Consider the following 19218-nt stretch of genomic DNA (forward strand, 5'->3'; position numbering starts at 1 on the left):
TACCAAAACAGCCCGGAAACACCAGCTTCCATCAGAGGCAAGCCGTGGAGGCAGCACGCAGTTGTGCCGTGGGATGTGAGCTCCCCGGTGGCTTTCGGCCAGAGGGAGGGGACAGGCAAAGTGCTGCAAGAGGGGTCTGGGTCCTACCCGGTGTCCCAGAGAGGGGACTGGGATGTCTTGGCCAAAACCAGGGCACAGCATGGCTGGGTTTGATCTGACCTCTGGGCAGGGGAACGCAGGGCAGGGCAGCATCCCTTCTGCTCCAGGATGCAGCGGGATGGGGAGGTGTGGGGAAGCCCCTCACAGGGCCCCTTGCTGAGGACGGGACCGCACGGGAACGCAGCCAGCGCAATCCTGCTGCTCCACCAGGCCGATGGAGGCTGCCCTGGCCGCAGCCGCCTCCGCACGGTAGGAACGACTGAGTCACCCCGGGGCCAAGCAGGGAGGTCCCAGGGCAAGCGGGCGGCGCTGCCCGCCCCAGTCCAGCTGCGCAGGATTCCCTTCCCACCCCTTCCTCCCAAAGGACCGGATGCAGCAGTTGAGTACAAAATGTCTCCAGCCTTTACTAATATAGATATATAAAAAAAAAAAAAGAAGAAAAAAACAGTGACAATAATTTCTGAGTAAAAAACAACGCTACAAAATTCCCCGCGTGACCCAGGCTGAGATGATGAGAAATGCCCCGCTGGCTCCCGGCTGAGCCTGACTCAGGGTGACACATGTGTCCCATCCCCCCGCATCCTGCCATGGGACCAGGGTCTGTCCCCACGCAGGGGGGTCCCAGCCCCACGGCCAAGAGCAGGAGGGGATGGGCTTTGGTCCAAGGGCGGACGGACGGCTGGGAACAGGGCGGAGGCGGCGGGAAGGACAGCCCCTGCCCTCTGCACAGACATTTCCCAGCACGCCAGCCCCGTGGCTTGCACCCCTGTGCCAGGATGCTGCGCAGCACGGCACCCCCCCAGCCACACCGGCACCTTCCAGCATCGGCACCGCCAGGACCCCTCCTCCCTCCCATTCAGTCGCCACTGTCCCCTCCACTTCAAGTGCAATGCCAGCCCGGCATCCTGACCCACGGCTCAGCCTGGCCAGCCGGACCCTCCCCAGGCTTGGCTCCTTCAAACCTCCACACCGCAGGGGCAATATCGGCATCGCCAGCGTGGGCTGTACATGCACAGCACCGGCTGATGGAGCTGCGGGTGGCAGCGGGCATGGGAGGGCGAAGGGAGGCGTGAGGAGAAGATGCCAAGGGAAATGGGTGCAAGAAGAGGAAAAGAGGTGAAATGGGAGATGGCGGAGGGGAAAGGGGATCAGGACCGAAGTATAAAAATGCCAGGGTGCTCACGCTGATGAGTGTATAAAAACGTACAAAAATAAGATATTCCCTTTTTGAAAATTAAGTAGGAATGTCCCCCAAGGCCCCCATCCCTGCTGGTGCCCACTGGGACAGGGTTGCTCGGCCAGCCCGCCCCACCGGGCAGGAACGTGTCACCCTCTGCCCCGCGCTCCTGGCAGGCTGCCCATCCCACGGTGGCGGCGGCAGCTGCTCCGGCAGACACCGCCATCGTCCCTGGTGGCACTCACAGCCCTGCGGGGGCTCCTTCTTCAGCGAGTGGTAGGTGGGGGGTGCGCCGGGGGCTTTCTTGGGGTACTGCGGTGCGGGGCTGCCACCGGCCGGGAGCACGGGGCCATCGGACTGGCTCAGGGCGTCGTGGATGCACACCACGCCAAGGTGCATGAGGTTGCAGAGGTTGAGGAAGAGGCAGAGCCCACTGACAGCGTACATGATGAGGAGGAAGATGGTCTTCTCGGTGGGGCGGGAGACGAAGCAGTTGACGGTGTGCGGGCAGGGGCTGCGGCTGCAGACGTAGGAGGGGCTCACCTCGAAGCGGTACAGCAGGTACTGCCCGAAGAGAAAAGCGGTTTCCAGCAGCGAGCGGCACAGCAAGTGCAGGTCAGGTGGCTCAAACCCTGCGGGGAAGGGTCAGGAAAACGGGCACTGAGCAAACCAGTGTGCGCCTCACTGGGCCCCCCCAAACCACCAGCTGCCACCCCAGCTCTGCCACTCTCCCTCTCCCAGCACTGATATCCCTTCCCTTACACACAGGTCCACAAATACAGCCCTGCCCAGGCAGACATCCCAAAACTACGTCCCCTGCCCAGCGCTTCCTCCCTGCACTCCCCTCCGCATCCTGCTCCCGCCCCGCCGCCAGCCAGGTGGGTGGAGGGTACCCGGGGAAAGGCTGCGACGTCCCTGTTCCCCGCAGAACACGTCCGGGGGAAGAGTCAGCACAGCCAGGGTAAACACGGCAGCGTGGGGCAGCAGCAGCTGGGCACTGTGAGGGGACAGGAATGGGACAGAACCACCTCCTTCGCCCCTGGCACCGCAGCACCCGTTTGCCACCTGGTCCTGGGCAGGTCCCCAACCAGCGCCGCACCCTGTGCCAGCACCCACACCCTCCCACGGGGGTCCACGGGCCCCTGGAGGAAGGCAACACACGGCAGCCCCTCTGGCCCGCTGCAGCTGCCAGCCCCGAGCCCCGGCCAAAGGGGGTCCCCCGAGCAGCATCCCCCACCACATGCCCACAAGCCAGGTCCTCTGCACCCCACAGAGCTCTTCCTCGAGGGCTGACAGAGACGCAGAATCACTCTGCCCCACCAAACCTCCGTGCTGTGCCCTCCTTCCTGCAGGGCCCCCGACCCTTAATCCTTACGAGCCCCCAAAGCCCACAGCAGCCAGTGCTCAGAGCACCCTGCATCCCGATGGCCAGTGCTGGTGGGTGGAGAGGAGCGGGAGAGCGATGGGGAGGGGCAGCGTGGGGCGGCCGAGGAATTGCACAAAGTCCCGGCGAAGCAGCTGACACCGGAGATCGGGGAGGAAATTACGAGGATGTCCTGGTTCCGGCAAGGATGGGGTTAATTTCCCCAAGGAGCCGGCAGGGAAGGCAAGTAATCCATCCCACGTGATCCATGCCCAGCTATTTGAGGAGCTAGCCGGGGAGGGGGAGGCAGTCGCCACTCGGGGTAGGAGGGGGCTGCGGTGCGGTGCGGTGCGGTGCGGTGCGGTGCGGTGCGGTGCGGTGCGGTGCGGTGCGGTGCGGTGCGGTGCGGTGCGGTGCGGTGCGGTGCGGTAATCGCGTTCTTGTATTCCTTTCTCGGTGTTATTGTTTTTCTTTCTTCTTCCCTTTGTCTGTTCTGTTAAATTATAATATTTTAACCCACGAGTTTTGCCCTTTTCTGCCGATTTTTCCCACGGCTGTGGGAGTCGAGCGAGCGGCTGCGTGGCTCTTTGTTCCTGGCTGAGGCCAAACCACGACAGTCCTTTGTGGCGCCCAACGTGGGGCTCGAAGGGTTGCAAAAACGACAGATCTGACCAGAGCTTGTTAAAACGGATTTCTTATATGCATTTCTCCTATTAGTAAAATAGTCACCGGTTACAATGTTGCTTTGTTTGTTTACATGGCTGTGTTATGTAAATTCTTATACGCTGTATGTACTCCCCTTGATGCTGTTTGTTATCTCGGGGAGAGGGATCAGGACTATCATTTTGCTGTCCTGTGCGATATCAGCTTATGATATGGTAACATCACTATTCAAGTGGCTTTGTTGGAGCCTCTATGCAGTATTGCTGTCCTGTCCGTACCTTGGTTACCGTCTCTCAGAAGTTATCAATAATCACACCCAATCTATGGGAGAAACAGGGGGAGATACTTTCCCCAGCTCTTTTCTCCTTTGGGCCACGTATAACACCTCTTGAAGATTTTGAATATCCTTGGGATGCTCAAACCAGCATGTTCCTATTGCTATGCCTCCTGAATGTTTTTCAAGTCTTTTTTAGGGTAAAACAACTGTTTAAGACTACCACTCAGAGATCTGTCCCAAGGCCAGATAGTCGGGGTGGCATGGGATGTGGGAGAACATGGGCAGGTATCTAGAGAACTTCTCACCTCCAACGGTTTGGGACTTCACCCTTGAACAACTACAGGACCCTGATAAAGTAATAGAATATTTGAAAGGAAAATGCTGTGGCTATTCCAGAGAGGCACAACTTATGGCACTGTGCTGGGCCCTGGCCAGTATCTACCAAACACTGCTCAGTACTATGCAGGACCCTCAGGGGAAAGAGGGGAAAACCAGACCAGCAGGCACTGTGGCTACTCCAACCCCGGTGGCAGGCACTGTGGCTACTCCAACCCCGGTGGCAGGCACTGCAGCTGAACTGGACAGCCAACCTGTGCCAGTATCAGTTGCTCCTATACAGAAGAAGAAATACACCAAGAAATCAGTTCGCATAGTAAAGGATGATGATGAACCAGGACCATCAAAGGAACAGGAGGAAGAGACAGAACCAGAGACAATCACCCGATCCCTATCCCTGAGTGAGCTGCGAGATATGCGAAAAGATTTCAGTCTATTTCCTGGTGAGCACATTGTCACCTGGCTGCTCCGATGCTGGGATAACGGGGCCAGTAGCTTGGAATTAGAGGGCAGGGAAGCTAAGCAGCTGGGATCCCTGTCTAGGGAGGCGGGCATTGACAAGGCCATTGGGAAAAAGACACAAGCCCTCAGCCTCTGGAGGTGACTCCTGTCAGGTGTAAGGGAAAGGTATCCTTTCAGTGAAGATGTTTTATGTCGTCCAAGCAAGTGGACCACCATGGAAAAAGGTATCCAGTACCTAAGGGAATTAGCCGTACAAGAGATGATTTACTTCGACCCAGATAACGCGCAGTTACCCACAGATCCTGATGAAGTCCAGTGCACAAGGCCCATATGGCGGAAGTTTGTACGGAGCGCACCATCATCATATGCCAACTCCTGCCAGTGATGGAATGGAGAGATGAAGAGGGACCAATGGTGGATGAGGTGGCTGGACGACTCCATCAATATGAAGAAAGCCTATCTTCCCCCCTCGTTTCAGCTGTGGAGAAACTGTCCCAGAAGGTCCAGCAACTTGAAGAGAGTATGTCCTACTCCCCACCTGTACAGGCCAACATCTCAGCTATTAGGAGCAGGCGTTTCCCTACTCAAGAGGGAGACTATAGGGAGTACACACCACGAGGCACCCTGTGGTTTTACCTGCATGACCATGGAGAGGACATGAGGAGGTGGGATGGACAACCTACCTCGACCCTACGGACACGGGTACGTGAGCTGCAAGGAAGAACAATCACAAAAGGGGATCCCTCCAGGAAAAGTGCAGCTCCTGTTTCCAGCAGACAGCTCCCCAGACAGAATGGAAGGCCTGATCTTACCTCCGATCCTCTTGAAGGGACTTCCAAATCATTTCTGCAACAAGTGAGTAACGTATACTATGATCAGGATTAGAGGGGCCCTGCCCCCAGCCAGGTGGGGGAAAGGGACAACCGGGTTTATTGGAATGTGTGGATTCGATGGCCTGGCACATCTGAGCCACAGGAGTATAAGGCTCTGGTGGACACTGGTGCACAATGCACCTTAATACCATCAAATTACAGAGGAGCAGAACCCATTTGTATTTCTGGAGTGACAGGGGGATCCCAAGAGTTGACTGTACTGGAAGCTGAAGTAAGCCTAACTGGCAAAAGCATCCCACTGTGACTGGCCCAGAGGCTCCATGCATCCTTGGCATAGACTATCTCAGGAGAGGATACTTCAAGGACCCAAAAGGATACTGGTGGGCTTTTGGCATAGCTGCCTTGGAGACAGAAGAAATTGAACAGTTATCCACCTTGCCTGGTCTCTCAGAGGACCCCTCTGTGGTAGGGTTGTTGAGGGTCAAAGAACAACAGGTGCCGATTGCTACCACAACGGTGCATCGACGGCAATATCGCACTAACCGAGACTCTGTGATTCCCATCCATAAACGGATGCTACGTGGAGTAAGTGGATTGCACTGATCACACAGCGAACTCGAATGGGAAACCCCAGTCGTCCAGGAATACTGGAAGTGATCATGGACTGGCCAGAAGGCAAAGATTTCGCAATATCACTAGAGGAAGAGGTGACGTGTGCAGAAGAGGCCCCACCATATAATGAACTGCCAGAAAATGAGAAGAAACATGCCCTGTTCACTGACGGGTCCTGCTGTATTGTGGGAAAGCATCGAAGGTGGAAGGCTGCTGTGTGGAGTCCAACACGATGAGTTGCAGAAGCCACCGAAGGACAAGGTGAGTCGAGCCAGTTTGCAGAAGTAAAAGCCATCCAGCTGACTTTGGACATTGCTGAGCGAGAGAAATGTCTGGTACTTTACCTCTATACTGATTCATGGATGGTGGCAAATGCCCTGTGGGGGTGGTTACAGCAGTGGAAGCAGAACAACTGGCAGCGCAGAGGTAAGCCCATCTGGGCTGCTGAACTGTCGCAAGACATTGCTGCCCGGATTGAGAATCTGGTTGTGAAAGTACATCATGTAGATGCCCACGTCCCCAAGAACTGGGCCACTGAGGTACATCAAAACAACCAGCAGGTAGATCAGGCTGCTAAAATTGAAGTGGCTGAGGTGGATCTGGACTGGCAACGTAAGGGTGAACTATTCATAGGTTGGTGGGCCCACGATGCCTCACGCCATCAAGGAAGAGATGAGACATATAGATGGGCTCGTGACCAAGGGGTGGACTTGACCATGGACACTATTGCACAGGTTATCCATGAATGTGAAACGTGTGCTGCCATTAAGCAAGCCAAGCAGTTAAAGCCTCTGTGGTACGGAGGATGATGGCTAAAATATAAGTATGGGGAGGCCTGGCAGATTGATTATATCACACTCCCACAAACTCGCCAAGGCAAGCACCACGTGCTCACAATAGTGGAAGCAACCACTGGATGGCTGGAGACATACCCTGTGCCCCATGCCACCGCCCGTAACACTATCCTGGGCCTTGAAAAGCAAATCTTATGGTGACATGGCACCCCAGAAAGAATTGAGTCAGACAACGGGACTCACTTCTGAAACAGCCTCATAGACACCTGGGCCAAAGAGCATGGCATTGAGTGGGTATATCACATTCCTTATCACGCACCAGCCTCGGGTAAGATAGAACGATATAATGGACTGCTAAAGACTACCCTGAGAGCCATGGGGGGTGGGACCTTCAAACATTGGGATACCCATTTAGCAAAAGCCACCTGGTTAGTTAACACCAGGGGATCTGCCAATCGAGCTGGCCCTGACCAATCAAAACTTCCACGTACAGTAGAAGGGGATAAAGTCCCTGTAGTGCATATGAAGAATATGTTAGGGAAGACAGTCTGGGTTAGCCCTGCCTCAGGCAAAGGCAAACCCATCCGTGGGATTGCTTTTGCACAAGGACCCGGGTGCACTTGGTGGGTGATGCGAGAGGATGGGGAGGTCCGATGTGTACCTCATGGGGATTTGATTTTGGGTGAGAATAGCCAATGAATAAATTTTATGATGTTAAATGTTAAATAACCTTGCTGGTGTATGTTATCATTATTATTGCTATCAATGGTACTACAGAAGAATCACCCAAATCAATGACAGATGGACTTTGATGAGACTGAGTAAAGTGCACAATGATGTAATAAGAACCGATCTCAGTATCTGGCGCCCCGCAATTTCCTTGAGATCAACATCTTCAATCTGTGGACTGTGGGCATGGACGGCATCAGGTACACTGGCCTCAGCAGCTGGCGCTCAGCAATCTCCTTGAGATCGACATCTTCAACCTGTGGATCGTGGGCATGGACTGCATTGGGTTCCCCAGTCACGAGCTTCAAATACAGCACCCACCAGTTCAGCACTACACACCATCTTATGTGCCCTGAGAGATTGTTCTCACCAATGGAGCCTACCGTCATGGACAAAGTGAGCTTAATGGACATTTTTGAGGGATGGCTCATAGACTATGGGAACTGAAAGATCTGGGCATGACATAGATGGTATGGAATGAGGGGTGGATAATGTCCTGGTTCGGGCAAGGATGGGGTTAATTTCCCTAAGGAGCCGGCAGGGGAGGCAAGTAGTCCATCCAACTTGACCCATGCCCCGCTATAAGAGGCGCTAGCCGGGGAGAGGGAGGCAGTCGCCACTCGGGGGCGGGCTGTGGCAGTGCAGGTCCGGTCGGTGCGAGTCCTGTCGGTGCGCTGCGCGGCGGTACTGTAATCTCGTTCTTATATTCCTTTCTCGGTGTTATTGTTTTTCTTTCTTCTTCCCTTTGTCTGTTCTGTTAAATTATAATATTTCAACCCACGAGTTTTGCCCTTTTCTGCTGATTTTTCCCACAGCTGTGGGAGTCGAGTGAGCGGCTGCGTGGTTCTTTGTTCCTGGCTGATGCCAAACCACGACAGAGGACCACACCACAGCTCTGGGCCAAAGGAGAAGACGGAAGAGGAGACACCCCACCACCACCCCCGGTTTCAGCAGCTTGCACACGAGATGATGCAAGGGCAGCAGGTGGCAGGGCTGCCCAGGCGAGCGGAGGGGACGTGTCCCCACAGAGACCCCAGCTTCCCCTACGCATCGCCTGCCCTCTGGCCAGCCCTGTCCCATCAGCTCTGGCCAGGGCACGTCCCTGCGGACGATGGCTCCTGCTGCACTCGTGCCACTATTGTCCAGAATAAGAGGATGTTTTTGGCTTAGCTCAGCCTGCCTTCCCAGCAACCTCGCCTAAACAGAAAAGCTCCTCCAGCCCAAGCACCCATATGGGGGACACATTCTCACTGGTATCCCGGTGCTTGGCAGAGCCCGGCTGAGCCGTGGGAGGTGGCACGGGCTGGCACCAGGCACCCAAACCCAGCCCATCAGGGCCAACATCCTCCTGCGGTTGAGCACCCTGCAAGGTCTCGCTGCTGCCCTGCCTCCCCAGTGCGAGGCCCTCTCTCTCCCACCACCCCACTGGAAGGAGGATGCTTTGTGTCTGCCTTTAGCCCGTGCCCGGCAGCAGCATACCGCCCCGTGCCCCAGACCTCAGCGTGGGTCAGGAGCTGCAGTGGGCAGGGCAGAGCTTTCCCCCTGCCCGGGGCAGGGCCCCCCCAAGGGCAGGTAGCCAGAGACCAGCTCTGTGCCGAGGGGGCCACGCCACCCGCCGCCTCCCGGCCACGCCACGACTCAGGGCCACCACTGTGTGCCTTGGCTGGGCCCTACACCCACACCCCCAGCCCTACCCACCCCAGGTTCCCCTGTCTGGGGTCCCCGGTCCCCTCCGCCCCAGCCTGCCCTGCCCAGGGACTCCAATGCCCCCCACCCCCACCAGGGTCCCCTGTGCCACAGTCCCATCCCCGGGATCGCCAGCCCCTTGCCCGCCCAGTGACCCCCGCTCCCGCTGACCCCTGCCGCCCTGGGGACCCAGCCCCAGCCTTCAGGGGTCCCCAGCCCCACTGATTCCACCCCACTGGCGCCCCCCCCTCCCTCCCCCGCGATCCCCACCGTCCCCGTCCACAGCCCACTCCCGGGGCTCCCCCCGACCCCGCCCCGGGGGTACCGACGCCTTCCCCAGCCCCACCGACCCGCGCCCTCCCGCATCCCTCTCCCCCCCGCTCCGCGGCCCCACTCACGGCGCGCCCGGGACGAGCGGCTCCCGCCGGGCCAGCCGGACAAAGCGGCGGGGCGGCGCGCCGCCGCACTCCCGCCGAACAAAGGGGCCCGGGGCCGCCCCGTCCCGCGCCCGCGCCCGCCCGCCGGTGCGCACCGACCGCCCCGCACCGACCGGCGGCCGCGACTACTCGGTGCTGTGCTGCCGTCCCGCTCCGCTCCGCTCCGGCCCGGGAGGTCCCGCGCCCGCCGGGACCTCCCTTTTTGAAAATTAAGTAGGAATGTCCCCCAAGGCCCCCATCCCTGCCGGTGCCCACTGGGACAGGGTTGCTCGGCCAGCCCGCCCCACCGGGCAGGAACGTGTCACCCTCTGCCCCGCGCTCCTGGCAGGCTGCCCATCCCACGGTGGCGGCGGCAGCTGCTCCGGCAGACACCGCCATCGTCCCTGGTGGCACTCACAGCCCTGCGGGGGAGCAAGAAGCAGGTTAGCACCCACTCCCGGGGGAACCGCATCCTCTCCCGGGGGGAACCCGGGGACAAACCGCCAGGTACCCCCACCCCACTCAGCCGGATCTGTCCCCCCCCATGGCCAGCTCACCGGTGGTCCTGTCGCAGGCGGCGGTCCCCTTCTCATGTGCAAGGTTGAGGCGGTTCTGCTCGGCGGCGATGCCGTTGGCCTCGGGGCTGCTGCTGCGGGCAGGGCTGGGGGGTCGTGGGGGGGGCTGGAGGTGGAAGGCCACCTCCAGGTGCTCCTGGGCCAGGCGCAGGTGCTCGCGCAGCCGGTCCAGCTCGTGTGCCGGGGGAGCCCCGGCCAGGGCAAAGCGCCCCGCCGCCTGGGCCAGGCTCTCCCGGTAGTCCAGCTTGCCATCGGGCAGCGGGGCTCGCGGCGGCTCCTTCTTCAGCGAGTGGTAGGTGGGGGGTGCGCCGGGGGCTTTCTTGGGGTACTGCGGTGCGGGGCTGCCGCCGGCCGGGAGCGGGGGGCCATCGGACTGGCTCAGGGCGTCACGGATGCGCCCCACGCCAAGGTGCACGAGCTCGCAGAGGTTGAGGAAGAGGCAGAGCCCGCTGACAGCGTACATGATGAGGAGGAAGATGGTCTTCTCGGTGGGGCGGGAGACGAAGCAGTCGACGGTGTGCGGGCAGGGGCTGCGGCTGCAGACGTAGGAGGGGCTCACCTCGAAGCGGTACAGCAGGTACTGCCCGAAGAGAAAAGCGGTTTCCAGCAGCGAGCGGCACAGCAAGTGCAGGACGTAGGCGCGCATCAGCCCATCCTGCTTGATGCGGCGCCGGCCGTCGTGCTTCTCTCCGCCCTCTGGGCTCTTCTCCTTCTCCACTTCGATCTCCTCAAAGATCATGGGGTCCTCTTCGTTATCATCCTCCGCCTCCTCATAGTCCCGCCCAGCTCCCCGTCGCACCACCGGCATGCGTGCCCGCCGGGCTGCTGGTGCCCGGCGCCGTGAAGACTCGGGCATGCGGGCAATGCGGTGCATGGCAAAGCCCAGGTAGAGGACTGATGGCGTCGCCACCATGATGATCTGGAATATCCAGAAGCGGACGTGGGAGAGCGGGGCGAAAGCGTCGTAGCAGACGTTCTCGCAGCCAGGCTGCTGCGTGTTGCAGACGAACTTGCTCTGCTCGTCGTAGTAGATGGACTCACCCCCCACGGCTGTCAGCACGATGCGGAAGACAATGAGGACAGTCAGCCAGATCTTGCCCACGAAGGTTGAGTGGTTGTTGATCTCCTCCAGGAGCCGCGTCAGGAAACTCCAGCTCATCCTGGCCAGGCAGGTGGCTCAAACCCTGCGGGGAAGGGTCAGGAAAACGGGCACTGAGCAAACCAGTGTGCGCCTCACTGGGCCCCCCCAAACCACCAGCTGCCACCCCAGCTCTGCCACTCTCCCTCTCCCAGCACTGATATCCCTTCCCTTACACACAGGTCCACAAATACAGCCCTGCCTGGGCAGACATCCCCAAACCACGTCCCCTGCCCAGCGCTTCCTCCGCGCACTCCCCTCCGCATCCTGCTCCCGCCCCGCCGCCAGCCAGGTGGGTGGAGGGTACCCGGGGAAAGGCTGCGACGTCCCTGTTCCCCGCAGGACACGTCCGGGGGAAGAGTCAGCACAGCCAGGGTAAACACGGCAGTGTGGGGCAGCACCAGCTGGGCACTGTGAAGGGACAGGAATGGGACAGAACCACCTCCTCCGCCCCTGGCACCGCAGCACCCGTTTGCCACCTGGTCCTGGGCAGGTCCCCAACCAGCGCCGCACCCTGTGCCAGCACCCACACCCTCCCACGGGGGTCCATGGGCCCCTGGAGGAAGGCAACACACGGCAGCCCCTCTGGCCCGCTGCAGCTGCCAGCCCCGAGCCCCGGCCAAAGGGGGTCCCCCGAGCAGCATCCCCCACCACATGCCCACAAGCCAGGTCCTCTGCACCCCACAGAGCTCTTCCTCGAGGGCTGACAGAGACGCAGAATCACTCTGCCCCACCAAACCTCCGTGCTGTGCCCTCCTTCCTGCAGGGCCCCCGACCCTTAATCCTTACGAGCCCCCAAAGCCCACAGCAGCCAGTGCTCAGAGCACCCTGCAGCCTGATGGCCAGTGCTGGTGGGTGGAGAGGAGCGGGAGAGCGATGGGGAGGGGCAGCGTGGGGCGGCTGAGGAATTGCACAAAGTCCCAGCGAAGCAGCTGACACCGGAGATCGGGGAGGAAATTACAAGGACCACGCCACAGCTCTGGGCCAAAGGAGAAGACGGAAGAGGAGACACCCCACCACCACCCCCGGTTTCAGCAGCTTGCGCACGAGATGATGCAAGGGCAGCAGGTGGCAGGGCTGCCCGGGCGAGCGGAGACCCCACAGAGACCCCAGCTTCCCCTACACCTCGCCTGCCCTCTGGCCAGCCCTGTCCCATCAGCTCTGGCCAGGGCACGTCCCCGTGGACGATGACTCCCGCTGCACTCGTGCCACTATTGTCCAGGATGTTTTTGGCTTAGCTCAGCCTGCCTTCCCAGCAACCTCGCCTAAACAGAAAAGCTCCTCCAGCCCAAGCACCCATATGGGGGACACATTCTCACTGGTATCCCGGTGCTTGGCAGAGCCCGGCTGAGCCGTGGGAGGTGGCACGGGCTGGCACCAGGCACCCAAACCCAGCCCATCGGGGCCACCATCCTCCTGCGGTTGAGCACCCTGCGAGGTCTCGCTGCTGCCCTGCCTCCCCAGTGCGAGGCCCTCTCTCTCCCACCACCCCACTGGAAGGAGGATGCTTTGTGTCTGCCTTTAGCCCGTGCCCGGCAGCAGCACGCCGCCCCGGCCCCAGGATGAGGGGCTGGGGCAGGGGACAAGGCGAGGGCACCAGGCAGGAGGGCAGCCCTGGAAGATGGCAAGCCCAGGGAAAGCAAAAGCACACACGTGGGCACTGCCATGGTGGCGGCCAAGGACAGGTGACACAGGGACAGACCTCAGCGTGGGTCAGGAGCTACAGTGGGCAGGGCAGAGCTTTCCCCCTGCCCGGGGCAGGGCCCCCCCAAGGGCAGGTAGCCAGAGACCAGCTCTGTGCCGAGGGGGCCACGCCACCCGCCGCCTCCCGGCCACGCCACGAGTCAGAGCCACCACTGTGTGCCTTGGCTGGGCCCTACACCCACACCCCCAGCCCTACCCACCCCAGGTTCCCCTGCCTGGGGTCCCTGGTCCCCTCCACCCCAGCCCGCCCTGCCCAGGGACCCCAATGCCCCCCACCCCCACCAGGGTCCCCTGTGCCACAGTCCCATTCCCGGGATCGCCAGCGCCTTGCCCGCCCGGTGCCCCACGCTCCCGCAGACCCCGGCCAGCCCACCCTGGGACCCGCTGACCCCTGCCGCCCTGGGGACCCAGCCCCAGCCTTCAGGGGTCCCCAGCCCCACTGATTCCACCCCACCGGCGGCCTCCCCCCGCCCCGCGGCCCCCCCCGTCCCCGTCCACAGCCCACTCCCGGGACTCCCCCCCACCCCGCCCCGGGGGTACCGACGCCTTCCCCAGCCCCACCGACCCGCGCCCTCCCGCATCCCTCTCCCCCCCGCTCCGCGGCCCCACTCACGGCGCGCCCGGGACGAGCGGCTCCCGCCGGCGGCGGCGGACAAAGCGGCGGGGCGGCGCGCCGCCGCACTCCCGCCGAACAAAGGGGCCCGGGGCCGCCCCGCCCCGCGCCCGCGCCCGCCCGCACCGACCGCCCCGCACCGACCGGCGGCCGCGACTACTCGGTGCTGTGCTGCCGTCCCGCTCCGCTCCGCTCCGCTCCGCTCCGGCTCGGGAGGTCCCGCGCCCGCCGGGTGACTCAGCCGCCGGGCGGGGCGGGGCGGGGCGCTGCCGCCCCCGGACACCGGTCCCGGTCCCGGACACCGGTCCCGGTCCCGGTTCGGGCAGGGGGAGAGGAGGGAACCAGCGCTCCGGCCGTAAGACTCACCTGCAGGATAACCTCCTGCTCCACATCACACCGAATTCTTCCTCTCTCCCGGTGAAGAGAAAGGCAGAGGGTGGAAGAAAGGAGGGACCTGGTAGCACCAGAGGAGAGGTGGCCCCAGAAGGCAGTGGGAACGTGGAGCAAAATGTACCTGTGTGGTGGGAATGTGCTTCAAATCTCTTGAAGATTGTATGGTTTCTCGTGTCGCCGGCAAGATCCCTGCAGCAGGGCCAGGGCTGAGCACAAAGCACCTCCAGATGTGCCCGTAGAGAGTCACCACTGCTCTTCTTCAGCAATAGCACCGCTCTCTCAAGGCCAGAACGATGGCAGCGGTGGCTTTGAGACACCACTCTGGAGCCGTGGGCTGTCTCTCTGCCAGAGCACCACAGCTACTCACTTTCTGCACTGCTAAAATTGGCTCTGGGGGTTTTTGTCGGGGTTGAGTCCCCTCACCGGGCCAACCATGCCTGTGACATCCTGGGCCAGAGCACCCTGTCCTTGTGCTTTTGCGTGGGGACAGGGAAGGATGCCAGGCTGCCTTGTGCAACCTAAATAACCAGGGGGAAGCTGGTGTCTGCGTAAGCTCATGAAACACGTGCTCCCTCCTGCAGAAGGGTTTCCACCAGCAGACACTGGACTGGTGGGAGCAGCACCCTCACCCACCTCCTGTGGGCAGCACTGGGGGCAAGGAGCGGGGTGGGAAGCGTGGCGGGAAGCATGGCCACCGCATCCGGTGGGGGGTTTTGATTATCCTGGGACCACTGAGTAACAGCAGCCCTGACGCTTCCCCTCCTGCTTCCCAGCAAGAGCCACCATGGCACTGCCCCAGAGCCTGCACAGCCGGGGCATAGGCTCGGTGTTCTCACCTGGGAGGACAACTGGAGCTCCCCCAGAGCGGTGTGCTGCACCCTGACCTGGGCACGGGTGTGTGCACAAGAGGAGCGGGGAGTGGGTCCCACTTTGGGCTTTCTTGCTCAATCCTTCCTTCCCCCCTGCTTATGGATGGGTCCTTCCCAGGTGACAGCTTCAGCCATACAGAGGGAGAGCTGCAGCAGAAGGAAGGGGATTTGACCTGGCCATGAAGAAACAATTTCCATTGAACCCCCCCACACACACACACACACAACTGTGGTGTTAACATTTCTGGAAAGGGAAATGCAGATCCAGCAATCCCTGGGCACCATCTCCATCCCAGGCCAGGAGCGACAGGCAGAGGTAGATGCAGGGAGACAGCGAGCCAGGCACAGGAACTCAAGCTTTTGGAAGGATGGAGGGAAGCATCCAGGGCAGGGAGGGAGTCTGGGGCTGCAGCCAGGTGACACCCACAGTGTGTCACGGAGAGGTGGGAGCAGAGCAGGGGGCTGCCAGCACGAAGGCCATGTCCCAGAGGGCTGGGGAGGGTAAGCTGCACATAGCCTATGTTGAGCCTCCTCCTCTTGCTGGGCGGTTCAAGCAGCTTGGGGATTTCTTTCTCCACAGTCACCACTAGTTTTCAAGTGCTCCCAGGTCTTGCCTCCAGCCTGGCTTCGCCCTGAGGCAGCCCAGAAGTTTGCCAGGAACTTACTTTGACTCTGGTGCTCAGCGCGTTAAGAACAAGCCCCCGTCACAGCCTCGCATTAAGCTGGAGAGCATGACCCACTGAGACAATGCAAAACCGAGGCCGTTGCACCCAGCGCGAAGCCGCTTGCTGGGCCCAGGCCAGGCACAGCTGCCGCAGCGATTTTGCGCAGCACAACCCATCCCACGTCTGGGCTGCGGGGCAGAACGCGCCTGGGGAGGCCATGCTCAGAGACTGGTGTCAGACACCCGTCGTGGACAGGCGTTACCATGCTTGTCAGCATCTGGCCATTGGCGTCAGAGCCCTCCCGTTTCCCCCTCCCCGCAACAGCGCCCCACGTGCCCCTGGGCTCTCCCCTCATCTTGTGCTTGCAACACCCAAGCGCTTGCAGAGGCATCACCCTTTCGGCCCGGGGCAGAGGGCAAACCCACAACAGCCGGGAAAGGAAGGCGATGGGCAAAGGGTGTTGCCCACCCTCGTCCCTTCCCACATCAGCTGAGGCTGACGGAGCCCAGGGCCATCGCGGGCAGGAAGGATGTGCAAGACCAGCAGCCTTGGAGATGAGCTTTGCAGAGGAAACAGGAGCACTGTCACCAGCCACAAAAACCAGGATCAGCCCCAAACCACTAAGTTTGTGGGGCAGAGCCCAGAGCTAGAGCAAGCGTGTGGAGCATGGCAGTGTGGCTGCACAGCCTGGCGAGAGCAAGGAGGGGGACAGCAATCGAGGAGATACGGCTGAGGGAGAGTGTAAGCGTATGCATGAGGAGAATATCCACTTCTGGGACAAATGCTACAGCTCAAGAGGGATGTGGCAAGAGCTCCCACAAGCAGCCCCTGCTCACTGCTCAGCCAGAGCGCCACAATGGAGACACCCTCAGGGACTCCATCGCTGAACCCTGCCGCAGCTGCCAGACATGGGGTGCCAGGGAGGGTGGTGGGGCACTGTCTGGCTCTTGATAGCAGCCTCAGTTCCTGCTCTAACTGATAGGGCAGGACAGGCTGGGCCCTGCTACGACTGCCTTTGTTTACGGGGATGGTGACAGAGTGGCAGATGGTGGGGCTGGGCGACCCAGACGTGTTTGCTATGGCGCGGTGCGGACCCCGCCTGGAAGCAGGATGAGGAAGGGGCAAGGAAGGGATGAGCTACCTCCACCCTCCCTGAGTGGGGCCGCAGTTGGGCAGGCCTGCCGGTGGGCGGTGTGAGTCCTCAGCAGCAAACATGCTTCTCCCAGATTAAACAACTCATGTGGCACTGGGACAGGGAGCAGACGGCTCCATTAGGGACTGTTTGTCCTGTTACGGGACAGCTCGACAACAAGCTTAATAACCTTCTGATAACAGGCAGAGGCATGCTCCATCGCAGGAACACAAAGGGCAATGACCATCCCCTGTAACAGAAGCCAAGAGAAGGCTGAGATGGCTCCAAAATAATGCTCCCTTCCCTTTCCCCCACTGCTCGATTATGCAGCATGGTGGGGGGGCACATGGGACAGCCCCTGCTCCCCTCCATCCTGCTAAGGTCTCCTTCCCAGTTCCTAACTTTTGCCGGCACCCCGGTACCACGTGTGGCACTCAAGTCCAGCCTGCACTCGCTGCTCTTCCCCCACCAGCCAAGCTGGAGGGCAGCCCACAGGGAAGGGGTTTACACGGCCCTGGGCCATTGCTCTGTAAGCTGGGTAAGGAGTGTTGGCACCCGCAGGAGGGATGAAGCTGGCCAGGCAGGCAGGTCCGTGAGCCGCGGGGAACGTGTGCCCTTTGCTGCTACATCTCCAGTCCCCTGGAGATGTCACCCAGTCTGATTAGAAACAAGGCTTCATTAGTTAGACATAGTGCAAGGGAGCTGACAGCTAGCCCACAGGCTATGCATGCTCAAGGCACTACTGCTTTAGAAGGCAGAGACACGGAGTAGGAAGTACTGAAATAGCCAAACCTGTGGCTGAGGCATCATTTTCATCGACGAGTTGAACAGCAAAGTAAGACAGGGCTGTTATGTGCCTGTAGAAAAGCAGTGGTAGCTTCAGGCTCATGGCAATGGCCAGCCTGCAGCCTGTCTCCAGAGCCCTGCGGCCACTCCAGGCCTGGGCATCCTTCCAGCTGCACACACCTCGAGAAGAGCCTGCTCCAGACAGGTTCAGGCAGGGAAATGCTGAGATTCAGACCAGCCTTGCTGTGCTAGCACTAGAGCCAAGTGCATCCAGAAAAGGAGAGGAGAACGAAGGGGAAAATCACAAGTGTTTAAAAGCACAGCTCGGGGACAACATTCAGGGTTCAGGGTTATGTTCAGGGTTATGACAGCCAGAAGACATCTGCAGGTGGTTCAACAGATATCACACCTTTCCGTAAAGCCTGACTTTCCTACGCAAACCCTGTTCCTGCATAGCCGTCAGTCAGGGCTGCCTGCAGTATAAGAGTGAAGGAGCGTGTCAGGGAAGCCCTTGCAATGACACCAGTTAATACTTCCACTATGCCTAGTGCAGGGAGCCCCACAGCAAAGTGTTCATGACCACGAATAAACCACAAACGGGTTAATCTGATAACAACCAGGACAAAACCCTAAGGGAAAACAAAGCAAATGAGGCAGGAGGCAGGTTGTGGCAGTGAATGTGAGCTTCCCTGTCAGTGGCCCGAGGAATGCAGAAGAGCAGGGAGCTGTTAATGGGACCAAGAGGCTATTGCTGAGCTGAGGGCACAGACCTGCAGAGACGTGGCAAGGAGCAGGTGCAAATGAGTAGTCACTTTTGGAGTAAAATCTGTGATGAGCTATAGCCAGGCACACTGTTGAAACCTTTGGTTCTGGCAGTCCACACTTTGTGAGGCCCCTCAACGCATACCCACATCCAGGCATGGCAGAGCAAAGGTGCAGCTGAGCTAAGATGGAAAAAGCAAGCTCCAAGGATGGGCTTTTCTCAGGGGATCAGCTTAGGCAGAAGATAAATCAAATGAGCTGATCCAATAACTCCTATTTTGACTCTTGCCCTTCGTGAAAAACACAGCTATAGAAGACGAAGATAGCACTTACACAAGCTCCTTAAATGGCAAGACAAAGACAGAAAAGCCTTACTGGTCTTTACCGGCTCAGCTCTCTCAGACTCTTTCCCCTGGATAAAGTGCTAGGTGCTGGCAGCGCTTCCACTGAGCTCACTCCTGCTTGCAGTCCGAGATCGCTCCAAAAGAACAGAGGGCAGCAGCCATATGCCCATTTAGGAAGAGGGGAGAAAGTGGAATGCATTGTGACATCTGCCTCAAGACAGTATAGATCTTGTCAATCAAGTCTATAGAAGGCTAGATAAAAATATCGGCCACTGCAGGCCTTCAGCAACTTGGCTGCTTCTGGAAGTGACAGGAGAAAGTCTAATTGTACAGCGATTCCAAGAAAGCATCCAACAGTGCGCTGCGAGGTGGCCTTCAGGCCACTACAAAGCATGGCGACTGATCTTTCCGCTCTCCTAAGGCTACAAGGATGGCATAGTTGGGCTTGAGCAGGGATGGAAACTTTATCTCACCTGCCCAGGTGAGACCAGAACAGTGGGATGCTGTGGGACCCAGTCACTGCTGTGTTCCAGATGACAGGAACTGAAGCCACAGACACCAGCTTTGGGTACATGGAAAGTCTGGATGTCATAGAGATTGTTGCAAAGAGCTGCTGCACTCAGTATCCAAAGAAAACAGGCGTCAGGTCACTGAATGACAAATACATGTCTTTAAAGAAATCAAGATCACCTTGACACAAAATAGAGGTTTTGTCACTAAGGATTCAGCA

General features: G+C 59.7%; 1 protein-coding gene across 2 annotated transcripts; it reads right to left on the reverse strand.

The window, feature by feature from the left end:
- Nucleotides 1-9753: 9753 nt before the first annotated feature.
- Nucleotides 9754-13969, reverse strand: LOC309672444 (gap junction gamma-1 protein-like). 2 transcript variants are annotated; one of them, XM_082483973.1, is made up of 3 exons: nt 13904-13969; nt 10065-11266; nt 9754-9929 (listed from the first exon to the last, which is right to left on the reverse strand). In XM_082483973.1, exons 2-3 carry the CDS (start codon nt 11239-11241, stop codon nt 9922-9924), a joined length of 1185 nt encoding a protein of 394 aa, XP_082340099.1. In that variant the 5' UTR covers nt 11242-11266; nt 13904-13969; the 3' UTR covers nt 9754-9921. The 2 variants fall into 2 exon arrangements, with proteins under 2 accessions (XP_082340099.1, XP_082340100.1); XM_082483974.1 differs by lacking the exon at nt 13904-13969 and adding an exon at nt 13538-13584.
- Between the last annotated feature and the right edge of the window lie 5249 nt (nt 13970-19218).

Source organism: Vanellus vanellus (genome assembly GCF_965231255.1).
Source record: "Vanellus vanellus genome assembly, chromosome: 5".
NCBI lineage: Eukaryota > Metazoa > Chordata > Aves > Charadriiformes > Charadriidae > Vanellus > Vanellus vanellus.

Excerpts from the sequence above, each read along its gene's own strand:
- LOC309672444 (XM_082483973.1), bottom strand. The coding sequence starts at position 11,241 with ATGAGCTGGAGTTTCCTGACGCGGCTCCTGGAGGAGATCAACAACCAC.